Here is a 24007-nt window from a genome sequence, read left to right on the forward strand (position 1 = left end):
AAAGGTGTCCTTACCGTGCTGGGGGGGCTATCCAAGTGGCGGCTGGGGGGCGAGTGAGGGGACACCTTTCCGCAGTAGGAGGCCAGGGGGAGGTGGATGACACCGCCCGGTCCCTCGCTCTCCTCGTCCTCCACTCGCTGTCTGCTGGTTGCCATGGTTACCTCTCCATCTGTCCCCCCATATGGAGAGGCTGGTCGCTTGGAAGACATCCTGGAAAGGAGTAGGAGATAGAAAGACGAGGGAGAGGAGGGAGAGACGGGAGGAAGAGTGAGCAATATTCAAAAGGGGATACGGCTTGTAAGATGGAGGAAGTTCCTGTCAATTTCAAAAAAAAAAAAAAAAAGTACTTTTCATAAACTCCCAAATGGTGTCGTAAAAGGTTAATTTTTAAGCCCTTTTTCGTCTCCGCAGCTCCGACATGCTCCAAGTTCGGCTCTTCTGCGTTTCTTTGAGTGAACCTCTTCAATAAATCCCCTCCAGCCGGCGTGTGATCGCCCCAGCCGCCTGGCAGACCTTCAAACCTGCTCCGAGGTCTTACACTGTGTTTACCACGGGGGCCATTCAGCATTCACTTCCCCCAAAAGGACAAGGCCATTACTGCTAAAATGGAGCCATGTTGCATGGGGCATTGTGAAGGAAATGACCACGTCTTGACAATAGGTCTTTTCACGCAGAAACACAGGTTGTTGGAGGAGGGGGGGGGGGGGGGGGGGAGGGGAGCGGAAAAAAAAAAGAAAAGAGAAAAATGGAGCGAGGGCAGAATGTACAGTGACAGTAATATGTATTTATGAAAAACCTGCGGACAATAGAGGAACCGGAGGAAAAAATAGCTGGCAACATGACAGCCCTGCTGTTTGCATTTGTTACCGTGGCTTTGTTCCCTTGAAAAGAGGGAAAAGGATATAAAGCCACATCTATTAGATGAACTCTGTCTCTCGCAAGGTAAATTTGCCTCCCTGTACTTCAGCTGAATAGGGATGAAGTGACTATGCGGCAATAATAGAATTTAATGTGGTTCTCAGCGTCGCCTGAGTGCTTTCAGATGCACTTGTCAGCCTTGAAGCCACTGCGACTATGACCCTGGGTAATAGGCTGCTAACGCTCAGGGGTGCAGAGCCAACACATGACAGGGGACGGAGGGACTCTGGGAAACTGATTGTGTTGCGAAGCGGTAAAAAAAAGAAGAAAAAAATAGAAAAGAAAAAACAAGCAATAAGCAACAGGCGCTCACCCCTCAAACTCCTCTAATTCTTTACTTCCCTTTGAAATAACAAGCTGTTTTCCTCACTCATCTGCACATGTCTCTGTCCTGCATTCATACCGCGCCGCGCTCTAATTGGCTCTGTCATCCTCCTCGGCCGTTCTCTCTCTCAAATTCTTCCCCCATGCTCCCCGCTTGTCTCCAGTAAACTGATTACACTCTTGACTCTATTGGATTTCCTCTGGACTGTACATCTGGCATTCTTCCTCGGAGCAGCCCTGCTCCTAATTCGTCGCTTATTTACCTCATGACGGTGGAAACGCAAACGGCATCGAGTGCCGCTCGCCGGACGCAGAACTTTATCGCACCTCGGCAAGGCTGGGGTTGAAGTAAAATAGCAAAAAAAAAACAAAAAAAAAAAGTTGTGATTTAATGTCTTGCAGGTGATGCTGAGAGATTTTAACTGCAATATTTATAGATGGAAAAAGAACACCTAGGGTTTTTTTTTGTTAATTCTTTGTCTTGGATATTGCAATAAGTTTTTTATATATATATATATTTCTAAAATGTCAAGTTCCAGAATAATAAAAAGGTCCAGGGGGAAAGAAAGTTTATAGCCCTTAATCTTTTTCAAATGTGGTCAGATTAGAAATCGGAATGTGTTTCACTAGGATTTTATGAGATTGACTAAAAGTGGTACATTGTGGGCTTTGACTAGGCCATTCCCTCTGGCTGCATGTTTAGGGTTGTGCTGCTGGGAGGCAAACCTCCCGCTCCTCCATCAACCTCCCAATTAACTCTAATCAGCTTCTCTATCCTGGCTTGAGAGAAGGATCCCCACAGCATGATGCTTCCATCACCATGTTTCCCCCAAAGTATTTGTCCGAAATGATGTGAAGTGTGAGCTCTCAGCTAAAAAGTTGATCTCAATCCATCAAACATGACTTCTTATGCAATGAAATCTGGATCTCCACAACACAAGCTCAGAAAATACTATTAAAAAAAGGTTTACTCAACATCTTTTACTTTTATTGTTTTTGTCATTGGAATGTGGTATTGTATTGATGTGTGGAATATGCCTTCACCATCTTGACTGCTACATTTATTTAACTGAGCCGAACGAAGAAAAAAAAAAAAAGATGAGTGATGACATCACACAAGGCACAAGATAAGCCCTTTTAAAATGAGGTTTATAAATGAAAACATAATAAAGTGGAAAAAGAAAGTACAAATGGGCCTGATGTGATGTCACCTGAGCCATGCATTTGTGTGAGTTTGGTCTTTATTGGCATTTCTGATGATTATGTAACTTTTACAACATGTAAAACCACTGTGACATGTCGGCCCTATAAGTGATGGACTTCAGAAGTGACTTCGTTGATTTTACAGAAAAAGTCTGGATAGCAGCTTTAATCAGACGACTGTTCGACAATGCACAGCAAAACACAGAATCTATTTTTGGTCTAGTTTCTAGTGAAAATATCTTGGTAAACTTGAAATAAGACAAAACTAACTTACATGTAATTTTTCAGCAAAATATAGGAACTTGTTCTAAGTGAATAATTCCTTAATATTGATTTTTTTAAAAACAGTTCCCCTGACATATTATTGCACTTACATATTGGAAAAAATGTTTGGTTACAAGTGAAATAATCTGCCAGTGTATAAACCAATATTAATGAATTATTGACTTAAAATAAGTTAATATATCTTGCTGAAAAGTCGCATGTAAGTCAGTTTTATCTTATTTTAAGTGTTTGACCTAGAAACTAAACCAAAAATACCAGGTAGAAACTTTCATGCCAAAATCAAAATGTTTCTTTCATTAACTGCTGTTTTATTGCTTATAGTAACATAATTCACCGGACTCCACATCCTTCCACATAAAACAACGCTGAACTTGAAGTGATTGCTCTCATAAAAAGGACAGTATGTCCAGAAAAAAAAAGCACAAGAACAGCATGAAAACACATCAACAGGAACAGCAGATTTCTTTATCTCTGCTTGACGTTCCACCTAGCTCAGCGAATAATAATAATAAAAAATTTAAAAAAAAGCGTGGCTATAAATGGCCGCTGGAGGTTTTGTTTCGTCTTGATCATGACAATCAAGGCGTTATCTCTAAATCTGATTGACACGAAAACTGAAACTGACTTGCAAAAACGGTTATGATCCCTGGGTTGTAAAGAGCGCCTGTGCTGGCGCCTGTGTTATGTGGCGCTTCACACGCCGTCCAATGCAAGCGGCAGACCCAGCTGTACAAACTGCCTTTTGAGCCACGCGGCACTCGCGCACACACGAACCGAGACGCGCGCGCGCACACACACACACATGTGTGATGTGAGCTCACACAGAACAGAGGCCTGAACACTGCTGGTCTGTCTTCATCACTACCTGTTTACTTTACCTCCTTTCACTCTCTCACACTAAGACCTTTTGTACGGGACACAAACACACGGCCCCTTGTACCCCTGTATACACCTCTGTCTGGCCAGGAGCTGACACGCAGACCTGAGGTCAGCTCTGAATCCTCAGACCTCTCCCTTGAGTTACGCACCTTCTGCTACAGAAAGTTCCCCGCAAACGTGGGAGGCTTTTAATTTGGATTTTATAATTTTACTATCCATCATTTAACCACAGTAGCTCCTCGGGCTTATCCAAATGGGACTGGGAATCCAGAGTTAAATATTAACCCAAAAAAAATAAACACACAAGCATAGATACAAAACCAGGAAAGAACCGGCTCCCAGCCTTAAGATTAAAAAGTTACAGTTCCTGTCCTTTTCATAGGAAGCCAGAGAAAGTACAGAAGTTACTACAGGTTTCTGGACAACTTCCATAAAGAAAAGCTGTGAGACTTAGCCTTCCCTCAAAAGACAGAAACATTCAGCTATTAGAAATATACAGAGATTCAAAATATGAAAATTAGGATTTGCTTGATTATTATTACCAAGTATACCAAGGTTTGAAAAGTTGGTGTTTCAAAACTGCAAAATTGTCCGAAAAAATGCCAGAGCGACGAGAGATTTCTGGTTAGCTAGCTAAAGAAAGGCTACTTCACATTTGGCTAGCTTAAAATCAAGATAAATTTGGCTTATTGGAGACACTTCTTGTCTTGGTGTAAAAAATCTTATTGTTTGATCATCGCTGTGTGAAACTATATTGGGAAAGTTGCTAACATAAGGCTCCACTCATATGGATGTAATGCTCATACTGTGTAGTGCTGAATGGCACAAAATGGCTAATATGACAGGAAACTCAGACCTTTCCTTTGATTTGTCTCAGTGTTACTATAGTAAGAGCTGAATAGCATTAAGGAATAATGTTCTGCACGTCTGTCACAAAGACTAAAACCTTCAACAAATTTCATTGGGTGTTTATATGTTCTACATTTCTGCTTAGCTTCTGTTTTAAAGTCAAAATAGACAACATTGTTAGAACTGCAAATCAATATGTCATAACAGTTGAGTAGCAGAAAGAATATTTCTCTTTTGCTTCAAATAGAAACAGTTGCCTTGTGTTACGTATTTTAATACAACAAGCCGGACCAACGACCGCAGCGGGACCGGGGGGGGATGACTTCGCCCTTTCATGTGGTCAACGTTTCACGCCATAAGATTTTCTTTCTCCTCCTCTTCTTCCCCTTCTTTTCCCATTTGCCCCCCCCCCCCAGCAGGCCCACCACAACTTCCTCAGAGGTGGATAACTACAAACGCTGAGGTTTTTCACAGCTCCTCTCTGGCTGTAACCCCCCCAAACCTCTCTTTCTCTCTCTCTCCTCATTTGCCTTTGAAGTGGAATTACTACACAATTGGGCACAGCGGGTGTGCAGGTTACGCCGGCTACTTCATTTAAAGTTTGGCAGGCCTGTCACACTGATGGAGGCCTGTAGAGAAAGCATGATGGGAGGATTTATTGAGATAAGAAAAAAAAAAAGATGCTGCTTTATTAAGCTGATAAATCGGCATAGTCGGTCAGGTTATAATTGCTGACTATTTGCGTAGTTTTTTTTTTCCAGCAATAAAAATGCTCCCAAAATAAATAAAAAAACAAACTCTTCCAGCATACACACACGCACACATGAAGCGGTGCACACAGTGAGAGCGCTAAGCTGAGATTAGAGCGCCACTTCCCCTTGGCTTTTTGATGATTAGTGGCTCCTCATCTAAGTCCCTCTCATATCACATATGTCGTCCGCCGCTAAGTCACTAATCGGACAGCGACGGACGTCCATTAACGGCCCAAGTAATCGCCATCAGCGGTGGTTAACCGTCTCCTGGCCGCTGCTCACTGTAATCAACGCGCACACACACACGCACAACACATACAGGCATAAACGTGGCTGAGAACAGGCAAAGATGTCTAGAAAAACACACTTTTTAAATGAATTGAGCAGAACGGGGACAAAGATTTGTTTAAGCGTCAATGAGGGGGAAGGAAAAGACAACGCAATCATTGCAGAAATGTCTCCCTCTCTCTCTCACACACACGCACACACACACACACATTGTGTTTCGCTCAGTGTGTCTGGCTGCTAACATAATCATAGTGCTAACTGCTCTTGTTAACTCCTCTACTCAGAACAAGCTTTCAGGGAGCGTGGGAGCCTCCTCTGGAGAATTCCATGTGTGTGTTGCATTTGTGTGCATGTGTGTATGTGTGAGGAGCTTCTTTTTAAATTAACTCCCATTGTTTTAGCCTGCAAAAAACGTCAATACCATCTATGATCTGCGCTTAAAAAAAAAGAGGGAGTATTTTTATTTATTTATTTTTTAAAGAAGACATCTATTGTGTACCAAGAACTGTCACTCAGGTGTGGGTCTGTCTGTGGAAATGTGAGCCATCTTTTGAAATTGCTCTCTGAGGGAAATTGGAAGTGGATATCAAAAATAGTGGAGAGGAATGTGCCTTTTTAGATAAGGCGCCCAGGGTGCCTTTTGCCTTCTAGGAGCCAACCGCAGCATTTACATCCATATGACACCTCAGGCAGGAATTTAAACAAATGTTTCCCCCCGCGTGTCGAGCTATCACTTGCTTTATTGCTGTCATTTTCACCCCCGCCCCTCTCCTTCCCTCCGCTTCTCTTTTCCTCTTTTAGCTTTAAAGCGAAAACAAATCTCTATCGCTTTCCATCCTGCTTCTCTCTGTTACAAACTGCTGAACTTATCCTAACGTTTCCTTTGCTGCGCTCACATCTTCTGTGGCGTCGACTTCCTCTCTGGTCTCTCTTCACACAATCAGCTGTTTGTAAGAACTTCTATCCATCCCTTGTTTTCCTGTCTCACTTTTCCCCCTCTCTAGGCAGACTCTTAAGGATATTCCCTAACAGTTATTTATAGATTGTTCATTTAAATAGTGGGAAGAGTAGCGGAAAGGAAAAGCTCATACGGCTTCAAATTAGGTGAAGACCTCTTTTTGTCTGTGATTTCAAACTTTTAAATAAGGCATTTGATATTATGCTAATGTTGAAAAAACACAATTTTTGCAAATGCGGTGTCCTAAGAGACGAGGTTCATTGGACCCAGCAAGCTTTTAACCCTGCGTGCAGTCCCGGCGGATCGCACTGACCATGCGTGCGCTTTTACAACGGTTTTTTTTTTTTTTTTGTTATGCAGTTTCGGGATTTGACGGTCTGACAGGACAGCCCGCCGCTTCCTCGTTGTCCGACTGTGACATCTGCTGCGCTCTTCCTGAGAATCTCACTAAGACTGTGGCAGGGTTAAATAAGAAATAATTTAAATTACACGTGATTACATTTGTTCACGCGATAAGTCAATAAAAAACATGCCCCGCCATCATCCTGTTGTTTTTTTTTGTCTTTTCCGCCAGTAGTGATCACATGTTTCGTTTGATGGGAAAAATTTATTTCCATTGCAATTTTATGGAATAAGCTAATTTCAATACAGTCGAGAAACCACCTCATCCTCGCTCACTAACTTTTTATGAAAAAAATATGTTGTTCTTTTAATTGGCGCCTTTCCATTAAGCAAATTTATTTTCGTAATTCCAATTTGTGCAATTACATGGTCAATGGAAACGCAGCTAGAGATGCAAGTCAAAGCTCCAAAATGTACTGCAGAGCATTCATGGTCACACACAGACACACCCACAGAGGCGCAGACACATACTCAGCCTCACAAACACAAAGCGGCCTCTGTGTGGTGCCCTAAATCGCCGGCCGGCAGCCCAAACCGTGTTTCCTGTCCAGCTTAACCACAAAAGGCAATAACACACAACCCTAATGTCACCGCTGTTAATCACACACACATGAATGCATGCATGCAGGGAGAAAAAAAAAGAAAAAGGTTCTGCRTTTTGCAAAGCAGAAGACGGAGGCCAGCTCATGCGGCCTCTGGGAGAACCATCCTCTCTTTTCTCTTCTTTGCTCATCCACCCAAAGCTTTAGTCATCACTCCTCATACTTTCCTCATATTTTCGACGTTATATTTATGCCTTTACACTGAGTCAGTGGACATCACAACAGTCGGTAAGCAAAGGACAGTGAGGGGAAAGGGAAGAAAGTCTGCTGCTGTCTGGCTCTCAAAGCCTAAACAACTCGTGGGAAAAACTCGAGTGTTGCTTTAGAGGAAAAAAAAAAAAAAGGCAAGAAAGACAACGATGGGGGTGCAGAGAGAGAGAAAGAGAGAGGAGAAGTGCATCCGGCGGATGGCGAGTCGGATCCCCCGGTGCTTCGCGAGAGGGATAATGTTTATTGAGCGAGGGGACAGTGTTTTTTACCATTGTTGAGCTGGGCCTCTGTTTGTGCCGCATTTGTTAAGCAATCCATAAAGGAGTCGCGGCATTTGTCTCACTGTCAGCGACTTGGCCTGCCCTTGCAAAGCAGACCCACACACACACACACACACACACACAAGCTTATTCTCTCACACATATCCACAGACTCCCATCTGGCTTTGAAAGTCTCCCACTTCGCCCCCAAACTGTCCCGGCCTTTTCCCCCCTCGCTACCTGGGGAGACAGAGGTTTCGTTGTAGATCCTGACACCGTCTCCTATTGTGGACTGTGGAAAGATGGAGGATTTTTTTTTCTGTGACTGCGTGTACTACAGGCAGGGTGGATGAACAAATAGGATGGAAATGAAAGTGCAAGCAACATCCACGCATGGTGACCTTTAAGAACACCACCTTGCTTTTCACTGTCTTTTCACACAACTTCAAAAAATGTGAAAGATCTAATCACTTTTAAAGTAGAAAAGTAGAAATTATTCCAACTGCTGCTAGCATTTTAGTACAATTGATTACTGTTAAATGTTTTAAACATTTGCTTGTTAAGATGATTCTGATGCATCACATTTCTGCAAAGGAGCGTTACAGTGATGGGAAATTAGGGGTGGCGCTTTTTGTAGTTTACGCACCACGACTGGTTGTGTTTTTGGTGACCTGAAGTACTGCTGTAAAGACAGCCTTCTCACAGCAACAGGTGGGGGAGAGGCAGCAATGAACACACAGCTAGAGATCATTCGGTAACTTAGTCTGATAAACGGGACTTTAAAAAGGTAGAAAACGATTTTCACGTTTGGGTCTCAGTCTATCCTGACGCCGATGACCGGCTCGTATCGAGGGGCTCTGTTGGTGTTTCTCTGCTCTGCTGACATTGGAATGCACCCTGCTGACATTTGACCTCCACCCGATGACCCACATGTCATATGACCCGACTCTAGTTAGCCTGGAGGGTAATAGGTTGCAGGGGGGACACCTTTGTCCGCTCACACACACACACGCACTTTCCTTCTCCTTCCCGGTCACTTCTGACACTGAAGCTCTTCTCATCACTCTCGCTTTCTTTCATCCCATCCTCTCTGAGCCAGAACCACCACAACGGGAAGAACAAACGCAGCCTGTGCAGAAACCCCCCGAGGGTCAGCTGATCAACCCGGGCCGGGGCACTTTAGCATTCTCCTTTGGTATTTTTCTGTCTTTCCCTTCTTTTTTTCTCCCCCCCCCTCTCATTGCTTCGCGGATGGAGACACGGTTATCAAGGCTCTCTGGGGACAGACAATATGGCCTAGACAATGGACTCCAATCCGATGTGGTGGGTGGGTGGGAGGGGGAGAAAGGGAAGGCGAGGGAGGCCGAGACAGGGCCACAGGGGGAGAGAAGAGGAGAACGGTGAATTAGTTTGCAGAGCACGGACATTCTGCTCAATTACTCCACTCTCACAAATTCTCTGTCTTCTTCTTCTTCTCTCCACCCCTCCCCACCCACCCCGAGCCCCAACTCAAACTGCCTTAATCTCACCCGCACCTCCCTCTCTCCCCACACACGCTTTTACATGAAGTACGGCGACACTTAAGCTGGAAGCAGAACTGCTCACTCAAAATTAGAAACGAGTGAACAGCAGCTGCGGAAACGTCTTCGAAAACGAACGTGTCTCACAACTTGCAAACACAAAATTCGAAGAGTCAGAAGTTTTACACAAAGACATCCGGAGTACAAATTATAAAGCACTAATTGAGAGAATGTCACCTTGTTTTTTTATTTGATTTTTACAGCATTTTACTGCTAATCATGCTAATGTCGTTTAATCGTATATAGCAATGCGTCTTACTTTATGAATTGCTAATTGTCCATTTGGGTTAGGATCCAAATCTGAAAGGCAAATAAAGCTGCAGCTGTCACAGCACTTTACGCGAGGCGATGAAATGAACTTCCATCTCCGAGGCTACATTTTAATTACTAATAATGAGACTTTTTGTGTCACTGAAATCCAGACAATTCCTCTGGGCTCTTAGCGGCGCTCTGATGTCAGATTGGATACCAGTGTCGTCCCGCTTAAACCGTTCAAAGTGTTGACATGTCCACTGCTGACACACACACACCTATAAACCGAGGGGGGACAAATGGAGGGGTGTGAAAATCCACCACCGCCTTAACACCACCCTGACAGAGACCTCTTCCTCTCCTCCTTATAACCCCCCTCCCCACAAACACACACACACATACACACGCGCACACACACACACACGCCCCTCTTTTCACTTCATCTCTGGCACTCTCACTTTTCTGTAAAAACCTGCTTCAAATGTCTGCTGGTGAGGAATGTGTCAGTTTGACCACATCATCCCTTTTCCCCTTCATCTCGCTCTCTCCTCCGCCTACGGCTACAATTTCAAATCTCATTTATTTATTTATTTTTATTCTATCCTTATTTTTATTATTAATTATTATTATTATTTTCTCCCTCTGTCTCTGTTTTGGTCGCTTTGGTATTCTCCTTTTCTTTTTCTTCATGTGTTTTCAGTGTGAAGACACAAGGCCGTGCCTGCAGATTTGACTCATTTCAACCTGGCGTTAAAGTTCTGTAACACAGCACAGCAGAACATTCAGAAAGCTATAATTTCTGATATTTCTGATGACAAAATAAGAAATGTTGCATTTTTAGCACGTAAAAGTTAAAAGGTGAAGCCAGGAAATAGAACAAAATTAATCTGATTAATTAAAATGTTAACTTCCTACTCTTCAAGCTAAGATATTTCTTAAACACTGTCAAAATACACTTCAACAACATTTTCAATAACTTACAAATGAGCAGAAGAGGAAGAAGAAGAAGCAGCATGATGAAGAAGCAAGCGGACACTTACTGTAGCACATGAACTGAGAGCATCGTTGCAAACCTTTGGGGCTGAATCACACACACACACGCGCACACGCACGCACACACGCGCACACACACACACACACACACACACACACACACGCACACACACGCACACACGAGTACAGTGGAAGATACCCCCACTCTCTCTCTCTCTCTTTCCGTCTTGCGCGCACACATCCAAATATGAACATGCAGACGCTCTGAAACACGGCCGGAGCCGCGGTGATGGAGTGCATTACTGGAAAGCAAGAGTTTTAAGCGCTCTCCTCCTAAGTCATTGTAATCCCTGCATTTATCTCCATACATTCTGCTTTTTGTGTGTAATCCTTTAAATGTTTAATTCCTTCTAGCTGTTGTTATCTGTCCCTCTCTCTCTCTCTCTCTCCTCCTCGACCACTTTACGAGGATTTGAACGGTTTATTAAAAACACGTTTTTGCCACTTCTAAATATTTCGCCTCCACGGAAATCCCCCCCCTTGAAATCCACACCGCCGACCCTAGTTTATCTCAGAACAAAAGATTAGTTTCATCAGTGCAAAAACAGAGAGCTGAATGGAATAAAAGTCAAGAGAGAGAGACGGAGAGAGGGAGGGAGAGAAAGCAGAGAGGAAAGAGCGGTGTTACCCATGTTATGATATGTGTGAGTTAGAATTAAAATGTATTAGAGCATAATCTGCCTCTCGCGGTATTAGGATCAAACAAGCATTATTGCATAGGCGAAAGCCACTTGTGTTGACAGTGCAAGGTTAGAGGGTTCACACCTCTAAACGAAGGCAGGCCTGCACAAACAACAGAGGAGCACAGTGAGATTAATATTAGCATAAGGCATAACAACGAGAAGAGCGTACAGATTGAGAACAGGATTAACGGAGGGGTTTGTTTTCATGCGTTGAGTTTGGATTAAAACAACAAAAAAATATCCCCCCCCCCCCCAAGAAAAAATAAATTTATGAGATGAGGCAAATCCTGATTGGAAAAAAAAAAACAAACAAAAAAAAGCAAACGTAAAAAAAAAACAAATGGATTCAGCTGAGCATTTCCATGAACTTGTGAGCGTCTGATTGCGCCTAAATATACCCGACTGCTACAGAAGGAGACGCATGAGCGCTGACAGGGAAGCAGAAGTAAATAAAGTTGTGGCGAGAAGTTGAGATGAGATGATGAGAGGAGATGATCGCACATTCTGACTGACACGTTTCGCCTCGTCTTTCTGGCTTGTGCTCGTGTGGGTTATTTATTTATTTATTTTATGTTTTTTTTTTTGCGGTTTTGTCCGTGGAAGATTTGAATGAGCGCAAGTTTTACTCTGGACGGACAGAAAAAGAGTGAGGGGGGACGCCGGGGGAGTGGGAGTCATCTGTCAACCGAAGCTTAAACAAACACATCCCTGGACATATATTGCTCCAGCTTTGCATATGTTATCTGAACTAAAAGGATAGGGAGTGAATCATCAACTCTGTCTTAACATTTCATCCCACAGTCAGAGTCAAACTTCGCTCAGACAGTTACTTCACGCACACGCCGACCGAGTCTTGTTTTCACACACTTTGCACATCTATGTCTGCTTGTCTTTGAATCATCCGCTCTCTGAATCCCGGGTCCGCTCTCTTCTTTCTGTCATCTACATGCGAATGTGTGTGTTTATATTTATATATCTCTGTGCGCGCGTGTGTGTGTGTGTGTGGAAGTGTGTGAGCGGCAGAGCGTGTCACGTACCTGTTACACTCCTGAGGTAGCTCAGGCTCAGTGAGCATGCTGGAGTAAGGGTCCGTCTCTCTCGACAACAACAACATAAAACAGTCCGACAATGCTTCAGATGAACAAGGTTAGTCTCCCCCAAAAACAAGACGGGATTGAAGTGATCCTTCAACCTCTCACACACACTGCTGTTTCTCTCTCTCCCTCTCTCTTGCTCTCGCTCTCTTTCACTCTCTCTCTCTCTCTCTGCTCACACACTTCCAGCCTCTCACCCTCCCTCTCCGTCTTTCTCTGTGCCTCTGTCCCTCCTCTTCTCCCTCCCTCGCTGTAAGCTGTGAGATCTGGGCTCAGCTCTTAAAGGGACAGCAGCCGAGTCTCCCTCGCTCAGACGAGACGAAACGAGAGAGAGAGAGGGTGTGTGTGTGTGAGTAAGCAGAAGGGAGGGTCTACTTGACCAGAGGGCTCGTCAGTCCATCAACGCAAATGCACAGTGGTGCTGCCCCCTTCCTCAGGTCCATCCTTCATCCTCCCCCTGCTCCCGCCCCCAACTGAACACAGTTTACAGAAACTTTAAAGTAAATAGCCAGAGGTGTGTTTTCCTTTCTACCATTGTACACTTTTAATAAAAACACCAGGATCCAAAAAGTGATAAATCTGCCATGCAGGATATCAGCTAACATACTAAGTTTTGCAAAACAAAAACAGCGTCTCTGCCTAGCAACCTTCACCCAGTGTCATGAGGCTAGGAAGCTGATGGCTAGAATAATGCTGAACAAGGAGAACTGACACAAAGATCCAAGTTTCAGGGTGATTTGTTGGTTTTAGTAACACGATGCCAAATGAGCAACTTTAAGCAGATTCTAGCGAGGATTGTGAGGCGGTACAGCTGTGGCAGAAAAAAAACAAACAAAAAACTTTCCTCCTGCTTTAGTTTTACATGTTTGAGCCACAATGTGACCCTGACAGATCCTAACCAAGCAGCAACGAAGACGTTAATCGTCTTCAGGACCTGCATTTTGATGTTTTCTATCTTTTGTGACTGTTGGTACATAAAGCTGCTTTCACATCAGTTGTGGGATACGTCGTAAAGCTGACACAAATCACCTGCTTTTCAAGTACACATAAACAGAGCACTTTATTCTGTAAAACTAAGTCAGAGGCTCAAATTGCGTCTGACTGAGAGAAAAGCTTAAAAAAATTTGAAAAATGTAAACGTGGCTATAATGGATGGTAGTTATTTTTGTTTATTGAGAAAAGCCCCTATGAAAGCTTAAAAAAAAATCATATCAGAGGCACATCAGCTGCTCACCAAAGAATAGGGATGCGGAGGTACACAAATAAGTACTGCAAACTTGGTGTACAGTCCCTTTTGTTTAGTATGCATGTGTACCGAATTAACAAAACTGCGTGGACTCGTTCAATCAGCAGGTCTCGATGCTCAGCTCTGATTGACTTCAGATTCACGTGAACGATTTACGTCCCCAAACAGCCCACATGCGCAGAACAACGAGTATGTCACACAGCATCACGTTGCTTACGGAAGTAAGAGTAGATGGAGAGTTATTCACCAAGATGAACACATACAGTTGTCAAATGATCGTAGTATGAAGGAAGCTAACAAAAAGAGCGGCATAAAAGTTGAATGAAGCACAACAGTCATTCTGACTGAAAACGCTTTGAAAACAATCGGATGCTTATCCGATTTAGCACTTTATATTGAAGTGGCACAGACGGTGCCCTTTCACAGGTTTTTGAGGGGGGTTGAAAGCTCGGTATTGGGCTGATCAGACTGCTGTAAAAAGACCAATATTAGTCGCATTTGGGCAAAAAAAAAAAAAAAAAGCAGATTTGGGAGGCATTTGCCTGTTGGGTGAAAGTAGCCACATCCAGCTACAGTGATGAAGCAGGACTGAACAGAAGGTTTGCCAGCATTTTTAAACAATTGAAGCAACTTCAAGCCGAATGTAAACAGAACTGGTATTGGAGAAAAATTAGCTCATGTCCAAATCCTGCTACATTGATTGCCATTCAAGCAGCCTCTAAAAAACGCGTATAACTTCATATTATAATGGTTTACACACCAAAATACCTTAAAATAAACAACAGTCTTGGCACTACATCCACTACATCTCTGCCCTAAAGGGAACAGCCAATCAGAGCTGAGCTTTTTAAGTAGCTTTGTGCCCAGGTATTTCAGCTTCCCAAGCTGAATTTTGTAGGCGGATATACTGACCTGGGACTTTAGTGTAGCATTACACCCCTACTTATGCAGAAACAGGATAATTCTCAGAATATTTCCTCTGAGGAAATGAAATTTTTGAAACATGCAGTTAAAAATAACAACAAAAAAACAGTCAAAAACAACAAATATCAGTCATTTCAAATCATTTTCAAAATTTCATTTCTTATTTTGATGAAAATTAGATGCCCTCGGTTGGCCTCTGACATCTAACCACTGACTTGCGCTACAGTTTATATATGTCATCTATTGGCTTTTCTCTGAAAGCCTTCTATCTGGCCCGACCGATCTATTAAACCTACAGCATTCTGTTTCAGACACTAAGCTCTTTTACATTTTGGTTCCTCGTGCCTTAAATAAGACACACCCGAAACAAAGATGAAAGAGCAACAAGATGTGTGACGTCGGGCATTCGGGGTCGGACCGTCGATGAAGTGAGCAGAACAAACGAGGCTGAACGCTTCAGACAAATGGAGAGAGTTAAAAAGAAATTGAGTTGTTTATTTTACTTTTATTTTGCCATGTAACACTCCTTAGCTGCCCGGTGAAAAATAGATGAAAACACATTCAGCTGCTTTCAGTTTAATGTTAATAGCAAATAAACATTAATGGGAAGGTTAATAGAGCATTATGGACACTATAATACATTTACTGGATGCATGAATTGAAAGGTTTATGTTATCTCTAGTAATGCCTTGGACTAACCCGTGCTTAATTGGTTAACTTGTGTTGTTCCTCTTTCACTGTCCCTTTGGTTCCAGCGCGTTAGTGAAGCAAAGACGTTTTGTGCTCAACTTTGATACACATCATGCTTTTGACATGATTGGCTATGCCGACGGAATAAAGCGCCAGAACAGTGGATGTGAAACAAACCTTGAAACAAGATTAATATAAGGTATCCTGAGGTTCAAGCCTTTGGGTTCCTAACAATGCCGTCTTAAGAAAGGTCAGCCATGTTTCCTTTGAAATTATTTCTTACATTATTTGCTTTCAGTTTTGGTGTCAAATTTGTTGTTGGAAACGGAAGGGGGACATGATAGATGTGAAATAGGGGGTGAAAGATGCCGATCAGTTGTTTCCATCTTTGCCTCCAACCATATATGTTTTAGCTGCATGGCTCCGCGCACGCTTTGGCGCTTTAAAATCAACTAAATGGCATTTCTAATGCATTTAACAGAATTAATAATGGACCTATGCATGTTATTACGTTCCTGTCATTACGATTTAACACTGACGTGAACGTGAAAGGGGGGGAAGCCCCTCGTGCACCGTGGCCACTTGCCAAATATCAAACGTAATGAACCTGAATTCATGCTCTCTTGAGGCAATCTTGAGATAAATGTCACTTTATTACTGCGCGAGCATTAATGTCAACATGTTTGAGTAATCCATCTCTGTCAATTTATGCAGTCACTTTTTTTTTTCCCTCTGCTGCGCTTAAACGTGGCTGGAAGATTTGTTACCATTAGCTCAAACGGCATTAAATGGCTTTTTTTTTCCAGCTTTTTTTTCTTTTTGTCACTAAAAAATATACATGGAGAGTAATTTCTTCACTCTTTGCAGTGATCTGCAGATTTGATCTTTCAGGAACACAGCTGAACTCGCTCAGCAGGGCTCAAGCTCAAGATAAATACAAACACGCTCAGACAGCAGACATATGCAACCTGACTGAAACCTTGACCAATCCACCACACCCTGCATGTCATCAGGTGTGTGTGTGTGTGTGTGTGAGTGTGTGTGTGTGCGTGTGCGCGTGTGGTACATGCATGTGTCTGTGCTAGCAGTGCATGCTGCCTTCAGCCCTTAGTGCTGTCAGTCATTATTAAGAGTGTGTGGTCTGGGTGTCACACATATGGCCAATCCAGCTATTGTTCTGGAGCTCAGAGAAAAGCAGAGCTGACGGGCTGCCACTTCTGCCATACTTTAAAACACACACACACACGCATGCACACACACACAAATTGAGCAGAGAAAGGCAGTCATCTCTTAAGGTGGAAACTAGGTGCACTTCAAATACACAGGTGATGCCTCAATCATGTTTTAGCTGCTTTTTTTATACTTCAACTGAGTGAAAAGGTAGATTTCCAGTGATAGTTTTACTGGTACCGCCACATTTCTTTGCATCAATGGCAAATAAAGGAGATGAAAACACCTGAAAACAACTGCAGTATAATGTCAAGTGGAAAAATTTAGAAAAATCAAACCTTTAACTGCAGAACATTTATTCAGTGGGGATAAAAAAAAAGAATCAAAAAGGACATTTAATCAATAAATCACTACTTTCCGTTTCCCCTGGATATAAATATGATGCGACACGTAAATTTTTCTACTACTCTTCAAAATACCAAATACAACAGAACGCATTCAAATAATTAAGGTGTTGGTTGATAACTTTAAGTCAGAGAATAACAATGAGAGTAACTACTTGCTAATCAGAGCCATAAATACAAAGTTTAAGAAAAAGTGAGAAAAAAAAAAATCTTCACCACTTTGTTACAGAAACAGGAGGATTATTAAGCTGCCACAATGAAAGGTGGATTTTTGAAGATTTACCATTTTGAATATTAAAAATGCAAAACATGCAACTATTATTAAATATAGCTCTCCCATAGTTCTGATTTTGCAATCCAGAATACAGTTTTATATAAAGTGTAAGCCAATGATGGGGGACCACCATTTATGGCTTTTTGTAGTCGTCTTAGACTTGCTCCCACTTTACAGATCCAGCCGTTTATTATTTATCTCTGGTGTTAATTGATCTCTTTGTGTTCACCAAATTACAGTCAAATCAGACCTTCTGAGTCTTTTGAAGTTGTAGGCCTCCAACATGGAACCATAGAACCCGTCTCACAGCATGAAGTAGGAGAAAAGACCTCAAAAAGCAGCGCCTCATGTCCACATCAAAAGAAATGCAACAGATGTGAAGTAAAGTCATGATGACTTCCAATATGGGAAGGATTACTAAAGTAGAAGGATTTTCTGTCAAACCTCATTGAGAGCCACTACGCAGAAATGGAAACACCCTTTGAAGAGTGGACAACCTAACACTTAAAGCACTGCAAACCTTTCTTTCTTTATCTTACACAATGTCAGCATTCATAACTCAATATTAAAAATTTTAAATTAGGAAAAACAGTACTTGGAGGACGATAGCACCAATTTACATTAGAGGCACCTATTTACCTCCAACGTCTTCGTGACTCCCAAGACTTTTTGGAAAATGTTCTGTGTCCTGATGTGACAGAAATAAATCGATTACATTTGGGCAAAAATTAACACAGTTTGCGATGTTCTGAGGTTGCTCTGCTGTTTGAGGACCTGGTGTAATTGATAAAACCATGAGTTCTGTAGTCTGCCGAATAGTTAACTAATACGCTGTATTTAAAAAAATATGCTATTGACATGAAAGGCAGTTATGTTTGGTGACGTCCTCTTAAAACACAGCTTTACTTCTGGGAGCAGAGATGCCTCAGTTATGGATATGTTAAGCAGATGAGCCCAATAAAATCACCATTTCTTAATTTAACAATTTCTCAATCACTGTTTTCCAATTAATGCCCCAAGTTCTTGAGTTGTGATCAAAAATGTATTGGCACAATAACATCTTACCAACAAAATCTAATCATGTCAACCATGAGGTCCAAGTCAATGTTTGTGCCAGATTCAATGAAGTCCAATCAAGCCATTCTTTGTTCAGAAGACGGAAATAGCCAAAGAGCAAAAAGAAGAAGGAGGGAAAAAAAAGGAAATGCCTATTCCAGCTGCTTCCAGAGCCAGTTCTTAATTAATCGCAACATTTTATGGCGATTTAATGAAATTATTGTACATTTAATCAATAACGTCTCAGATGACCTGTCTAACTGTTGAACAAAGTGTTACAGTACAACTAATTTGCATAGTTGCTTGAATTTGGAAAATGAAGAATTGCTGGAGATAGAAGCACCAAGCAATTTCAAGTTTCATGCTTGATAATAAGGATTGAAAAACATATTTTGGTCTGTACCCACTCTATTGTCACGCCAACAACAGATTAGAAAGTGCAACTTAGCTTATGCAACAACCAAACCGAGACTCTCCGTAACTTTTACATTCCCATGGGAGCCGAGCCACAAACCCATAAAAACTCTTTTGCTTTCTATAATACGAACATTACAGCGTCAACCACAATCAGTGGCATTAGTTTTCTATTTACCTAATCTAATTCATGGCCAGATGGAGAGAATACACTGGAAGGGCTAAATCTAATCGCATTCCAGACTAAATTGAGCCCCGATTGAACACAGCATCTCTCCTTGACCCTGTAAACAGCTGCAAAACCAATGATAACCTCATTTGTGCATTACAGAAACTTAATTTCTCCATTATGCGGCTGAGACGGCCGCGATCGGTCAACATAACGGAGCAGGGCTGACCTGGGCACACCCCTCGCCCCGCTCCCCACCACCCCCACCGCTGCTTCCCCCGTCTAACGACAGCTGGAAGAATGGGCATGAGGCTCGCGTTCATATTTTGAATAGCTCTTTATGAAATTACCATTCACACAATGGTAAAGGCTAATAGCGTCTCAAAGATTTTACTTGCCATGAACTTGGCGAAGATTAATTTTGACTTAATAATAGACGGCGAAGCGGACAAAAGACGATGTAAACTAGAATGCAAATTCACAAAAATCGATGTAGTACGGTGAGCTGCATAAAAACCTACTGTTTTTCTTTTTTTTTCTTTTTTTAATCCAAAAAGCTGAACACAGGTCAGGCAGCATAACATGCTACGGTTTTTATATAAACAATAAATGTTGACAAAAAGCTACCTAACTAAATACAAAATGTTTAGCAAAGATCCCTTGTATAAGCTGTTCTCAAACAGAAACTTATAAAGCATGACTTTAAAACTTATAAAACTTATAAAGCAAAGTACAGGTAAAATGTGGAAAAAATGGATGAAAACAGAAAAGGAACCAAAGGAACGATTGATTCCATCTTAGGACCCTGACAGGTGTATTGTATTAGGAGTTGACCACGAGCAAGAACAAGCAGAGATCAGCAGTAAATAGTCGCAGTGTTGGAAGACGAGCGTTTACCAACACACATCTCCCTGACATTTCCTCAAACATTCTTGTTCCGCATCATGCAAATTCTGAGATAAAGACGTCAGACACAATGCGGCAAATCAGCGTTTAGGGACGGTGGCGGTTTTCAGTGCAAGCTCGAGATTACTTTGCAAAAAACTGCATAGTTTGCATTTAAATAGGTGAGGAATGAGCATGCTACCATTTGTCAAATATTGCTTTCCAGGCAGGCTGAGGAGCAAAGCTCTCAAAATCCAGATTTTTTTTCTTTCTTTCCTAATTTATTTCCAAATGGAAAAGTTTTGCATTCTAGTGGTGGATGAGTGATCTGTTCATGGAGGTTTGTATTTCAGTTTACAGCTAATAACAGAGTTCAAAAACCCTGTACAAGAAGAGTTTTTAAGGTTTTGTCTTGAGTTTTCAGTTGTACCACAAAATGTCTGTCCTTCAATGACAGATTGTATAGTTCTGTCCGCAACTTCCTCCCTGACCTGTTTGCTGTATTTCCTGATCTTCACAATGACATGTGTCTACTGATGTCCTCCAGCAAACCTCCGAAGTGTAAAGGCTGAAAACTGTGAATTGTTTTTTTATTTATCTCACTTCATGCTTCTATGGGACTTTGAGTCAATCTTTTACATAAACTGCAAATAAAATCGGATAAAATTCAGGTTTGTAATATGGAAAAATGTGAAAAAGTTCGACAGGTATCAATATTTTGCAAGGCATTATGATGGTTTTTTTCATCCTGCCACCCGACGTGTGTAGATAAACCAACGGATAGGGAGCCGAATTTATATTAAGGAAAAGCATAATCCGTCCTCTCTTCCTTAAGATTTTTCCTGTTACCTTTGCCATGTCTCATTTTATACTTTTGGCAACATCATATAACAGTTTTCCGTAACACAAGCGGTGAACTGTCCCCGTCTACCTTGTTTCTGCCTCAGTCTGAGGCCGTGCGCACGTATCAATACCTCGGGAAGCTTTTCTTCTCTCTTTTTCTCTCTCGTCTCTCCAAGGAGAAGAGGAGAGGCCAGCGTGGAGAGGCACAAGCCCCTGTGAAGTGGTTTTATCGTGGGAAGAAGTGTGCAGGGAGAAGAGTCCGTCTGAAGGCTGAGTGGCAGGCAGTGGAAACCATTAAGATAGAGCCGCTATCTCTTGCTGCCAGGGCCCTTTTAATACGAGCAAGGGCTCAGGCCAATGCTATCCACACACACACAGATGCAGAGACRCACCTTCTCTTCTTTGGTGTGTCAAGTGACATGAAGTGACATGGATGTGAATATGTGTGTGTCCGTTTTACACTTACAACCAAGTCTGTCTCTTTATCTCTGTCTGTTTTGCAATCCCCACTTCTCTCTCCCCAAAGCCATCAGTCTCTGCATAGGCTGGAAAACTGAGCCGGTAAACGGGGAGGTGGACAGCTGGAGACAAGATGACAGACAAAACAAATTGCTTTATTCCACTTTTAGCAAGGTATAGTGAGGCGAGTAAAGTATGATAACTTGGCCAGAAGATTTATCGCTTAGGAAGAAGCAGAAGGTTAAACCCGACGTCTTGTTTTTAGGTTTTATTTTTGATTTTTGTTTCGGAAAATATACATATGCTTTTCTCTCAAATATTCAAAATGTATTGGTACGATTACAACTAGACATTACAGTTTTCACACTTCAGCAACTCTGAAGGTAAATGGAAAATGCTAGAATTCATAAAATGGTCTAATAAATTTTATGCCAGTAAAACTGATTCTTTTATTATTATTTTTTTTGCATCTTAAAAGTCCTTGAAAGGACAAAGAGCATCACATCTCCTATCAAAAATAAAGACTTATCGTTACGAACTACATAAATATTCAAACTAAATATTCCGTTTTTAAATTTCACGGTCGTAGTACAATAGGTAGGTGCCTTGATTTTGGTGCAACAAAAGCAAATATCAGGTTTGTTTACCCACCTCAAAGCAGAGGCACAAACAAACCAACCGCCTCACAAGGTCGTTGACTTGTAACTTCATTTCAAAACAAACATTTTAATATTGTTTCCAAGCTGAAGTAAACAATTCCAGACAAAACTGTCCAACAAGCAAAAACTTTGACAAACTAAAATGTTTGCATGAACTGAAGATAACAGAAGATGAAATCTGACTTGAAGGTTTTGTCTCAAATTAATTTGTCCTCTTGCTGAATATTGTGAAATATAAGACGGTACAGAGGTGAGTAATTCTCCGTTTAATGCATCTGAAGCTGGAAGTGAGATTATTGAGTCACATCAGACCCACACTGAGTGTGCTGTCACTAGATGCCAATAAGCCAGTGACTGCAGGGCTCATACTGTTAGCAATATAGGCCCATAACAAAGAAATACTTTCCAGTCTATGCATTCAAACACTAATGGAACATGTTCACTGACGGACTGGACAGCACTGTGTGTGCTACTAGTTTAATGGCATTCAACCAGTCATGTCTAAATTTGAACTTGGCATTTACTTCTGACTTTCCAAGTTGGAACTTCAGGAAGCGCTCCGCTAAAAATGGCCACCTTGCAACCAGAAATTGTGACTTCTAAGTAGAATTACATCACCCACTAACTTCTCCCCAAATAATGAAATATTAAGACTTTTGAATAACTTGGTCTCACACCACGTGGTGGCGCTTAGCTTAGCATTTTAAGAGTTTTTACTTTGTGTCGTTAGATTAATAACTTCCTGGTTGAATATTTGTCTGTGTTACAAGAATCCAGGAGGCGCTGTGAAGAGAAAGAGATGCTGTGGTTAGTCAAACATCCACCACATGTTCCATCCGTAGCTGCCCCAGTATCACTGGAAGCCATTTTCACTTGATGAAGGATGAAGAGTTATTGTGAAAATTTTTAGATCTTCTTTATTATTTAAACGAAGGCATGTGCGATAAATTTCCCTCTTAACTGAACTGATCTGTAACTTTGGCCTTACAGTCAGAGGGATTCTAGTTTGGAGTGTTTGTTTTGGTACTTCAGGTTTTCCAGGTTCTCCAGTTTCTATATTGTCCAAAATGTGTTTTAGGTTAGTTGGTGATTTGAAATTCATTTTTGGAGTAAATGTGAACAGTTTTCTCATGTGTACCTGTATTGACCAGCGGCCACAATGACCTCTAGCACATCTTCCTTTTAATGCAGCTCTAAACAAGAAAAGGGGGCAGATAAGTGAATGAAAGCACGGTTCACTCTTTTGTCTGACTAAGAGTCTTCATTGAAGTTTTTTTTTTTTTTTCCTTATTATACCTTTTCTGACATGGACGTGGAATTCACATGTAATATTGACAGACCTTTCCCTGCCATGCCCCCTAAGTGAGCTATAACCACGACGGAAAGAGCTGTATTGTAAACAAGCTGTTTTTCTCACCAACAATGGCTGTGTGGAAAATTAATTAATCATCTGTACTCTTTGTGCGAATCTTAACTCATTCCTAATTAGCTCCTCTCCTTGAAAACATCAAGTCGGTTAATTATGAGTGAGGGAAACAGGCTGCTTCTGGTGTCACTTATTTATTAGTAACCCTCAGTGCTGGGCGAGAGCGAATGGCTGGAGCAGACAATGCGTAGCGGTGAATGAAAAGGAGTCCGTGTCACATCAGGGTTAATGAAAAACTAACCTGGGAAGATAAATAAAAAGTGAATGATTTACAAAAAAAAAAAGAAAGAAAGAAAAAAGAAAACACCGTACGACTTGGAAACACACACAAGGTATGCGCACATTAAAAAGACAGAGAAGTGCACAAAAAGTGCAAATGCATGGTGGATGCACCGTGTGTATCCATGTTATTGTTTCTAAAACATAAGCTCTTTTGAAATACTGCTTATCTGCTTACACACAAGAAATTTACAGTTGTTAAAATTTGCAAAAGTAAAAAATCAGCTGTTTACTTTGTGGCACTTCTTTATGTTAAAGAAACATAAGATTTCTTCTACTTTTTTGAAGTACTACTTATTTTATACAACTTACTACTTAACAAGACTTGTATAGTTGGTGAATTTTGCAGAAAAGTGAAAATGTGAAAGGTTTTTTTTTTTGGTAATGAAATATATTGTAAAACAGACATTCTACGCAGTTCGTTACCAGAAAAAAATTGCTCATCTCCTAACACCAAATTAATAACAGGTACTGTTTCTAAAACATAAGCTCTTTTGAAATACTTATTTTCTGCTTA

General features: G+C 41.6%; 1 protein-coding gene across 9 annotated transcripts in view; it reads right to left on the reverse strand.

Moving 5' to 3' along the window:
- The window catches only part of sox5 (SRY-box transcription factor 5), a 154546-nt gene that overhangs the window by 84883 nt on the left and 45656 nt on the right, over nucleotides 1-24007 (reverse strand). For 6 of the 9 annotated variants that reach the window (XM_008425897.2, XM_008425894.2, XM_008425895.2 and 3 more), the window contains exons 1-2: nucleotides 12536-12811; nucleotides 15-210 (exon numbers count right to left, since the gene is read on the reverse strand). In XM_008425897.2, coding sequence (XP_008424119.1) covers nucleotides 15-210; nucleotides 12536-12612 — 273 coding nt within the window. In that variant the 5' untranslated portion in view covers nucleotides 12613-12811. Of the gene's footprint in view, nucleotides 1-14; nucleotides 211-12535; nucleotides 12813-24007 lie in introns of those variants that run through there. The other 3 variants (XM_008425893.2, XM_008425901.2, XM_008425896.2) reach the window with 3 other exon arrangements.

This window comes from Poecilia reticulata, linkage group LG13, assembly GCF_000633615.1.
Source record: "Poecilia reticulata strain Guanapo linkage group LG13, Guppy_female_1.0+MT, whole genome shotgun sequence".
Classification (NCBI taxonomy): Eukaryota; Metazoa; Chordata; class Actinopteri; order Cyprinodontiformes; family Poeciliidae; genus Poecilia; species Poecilia reticulata.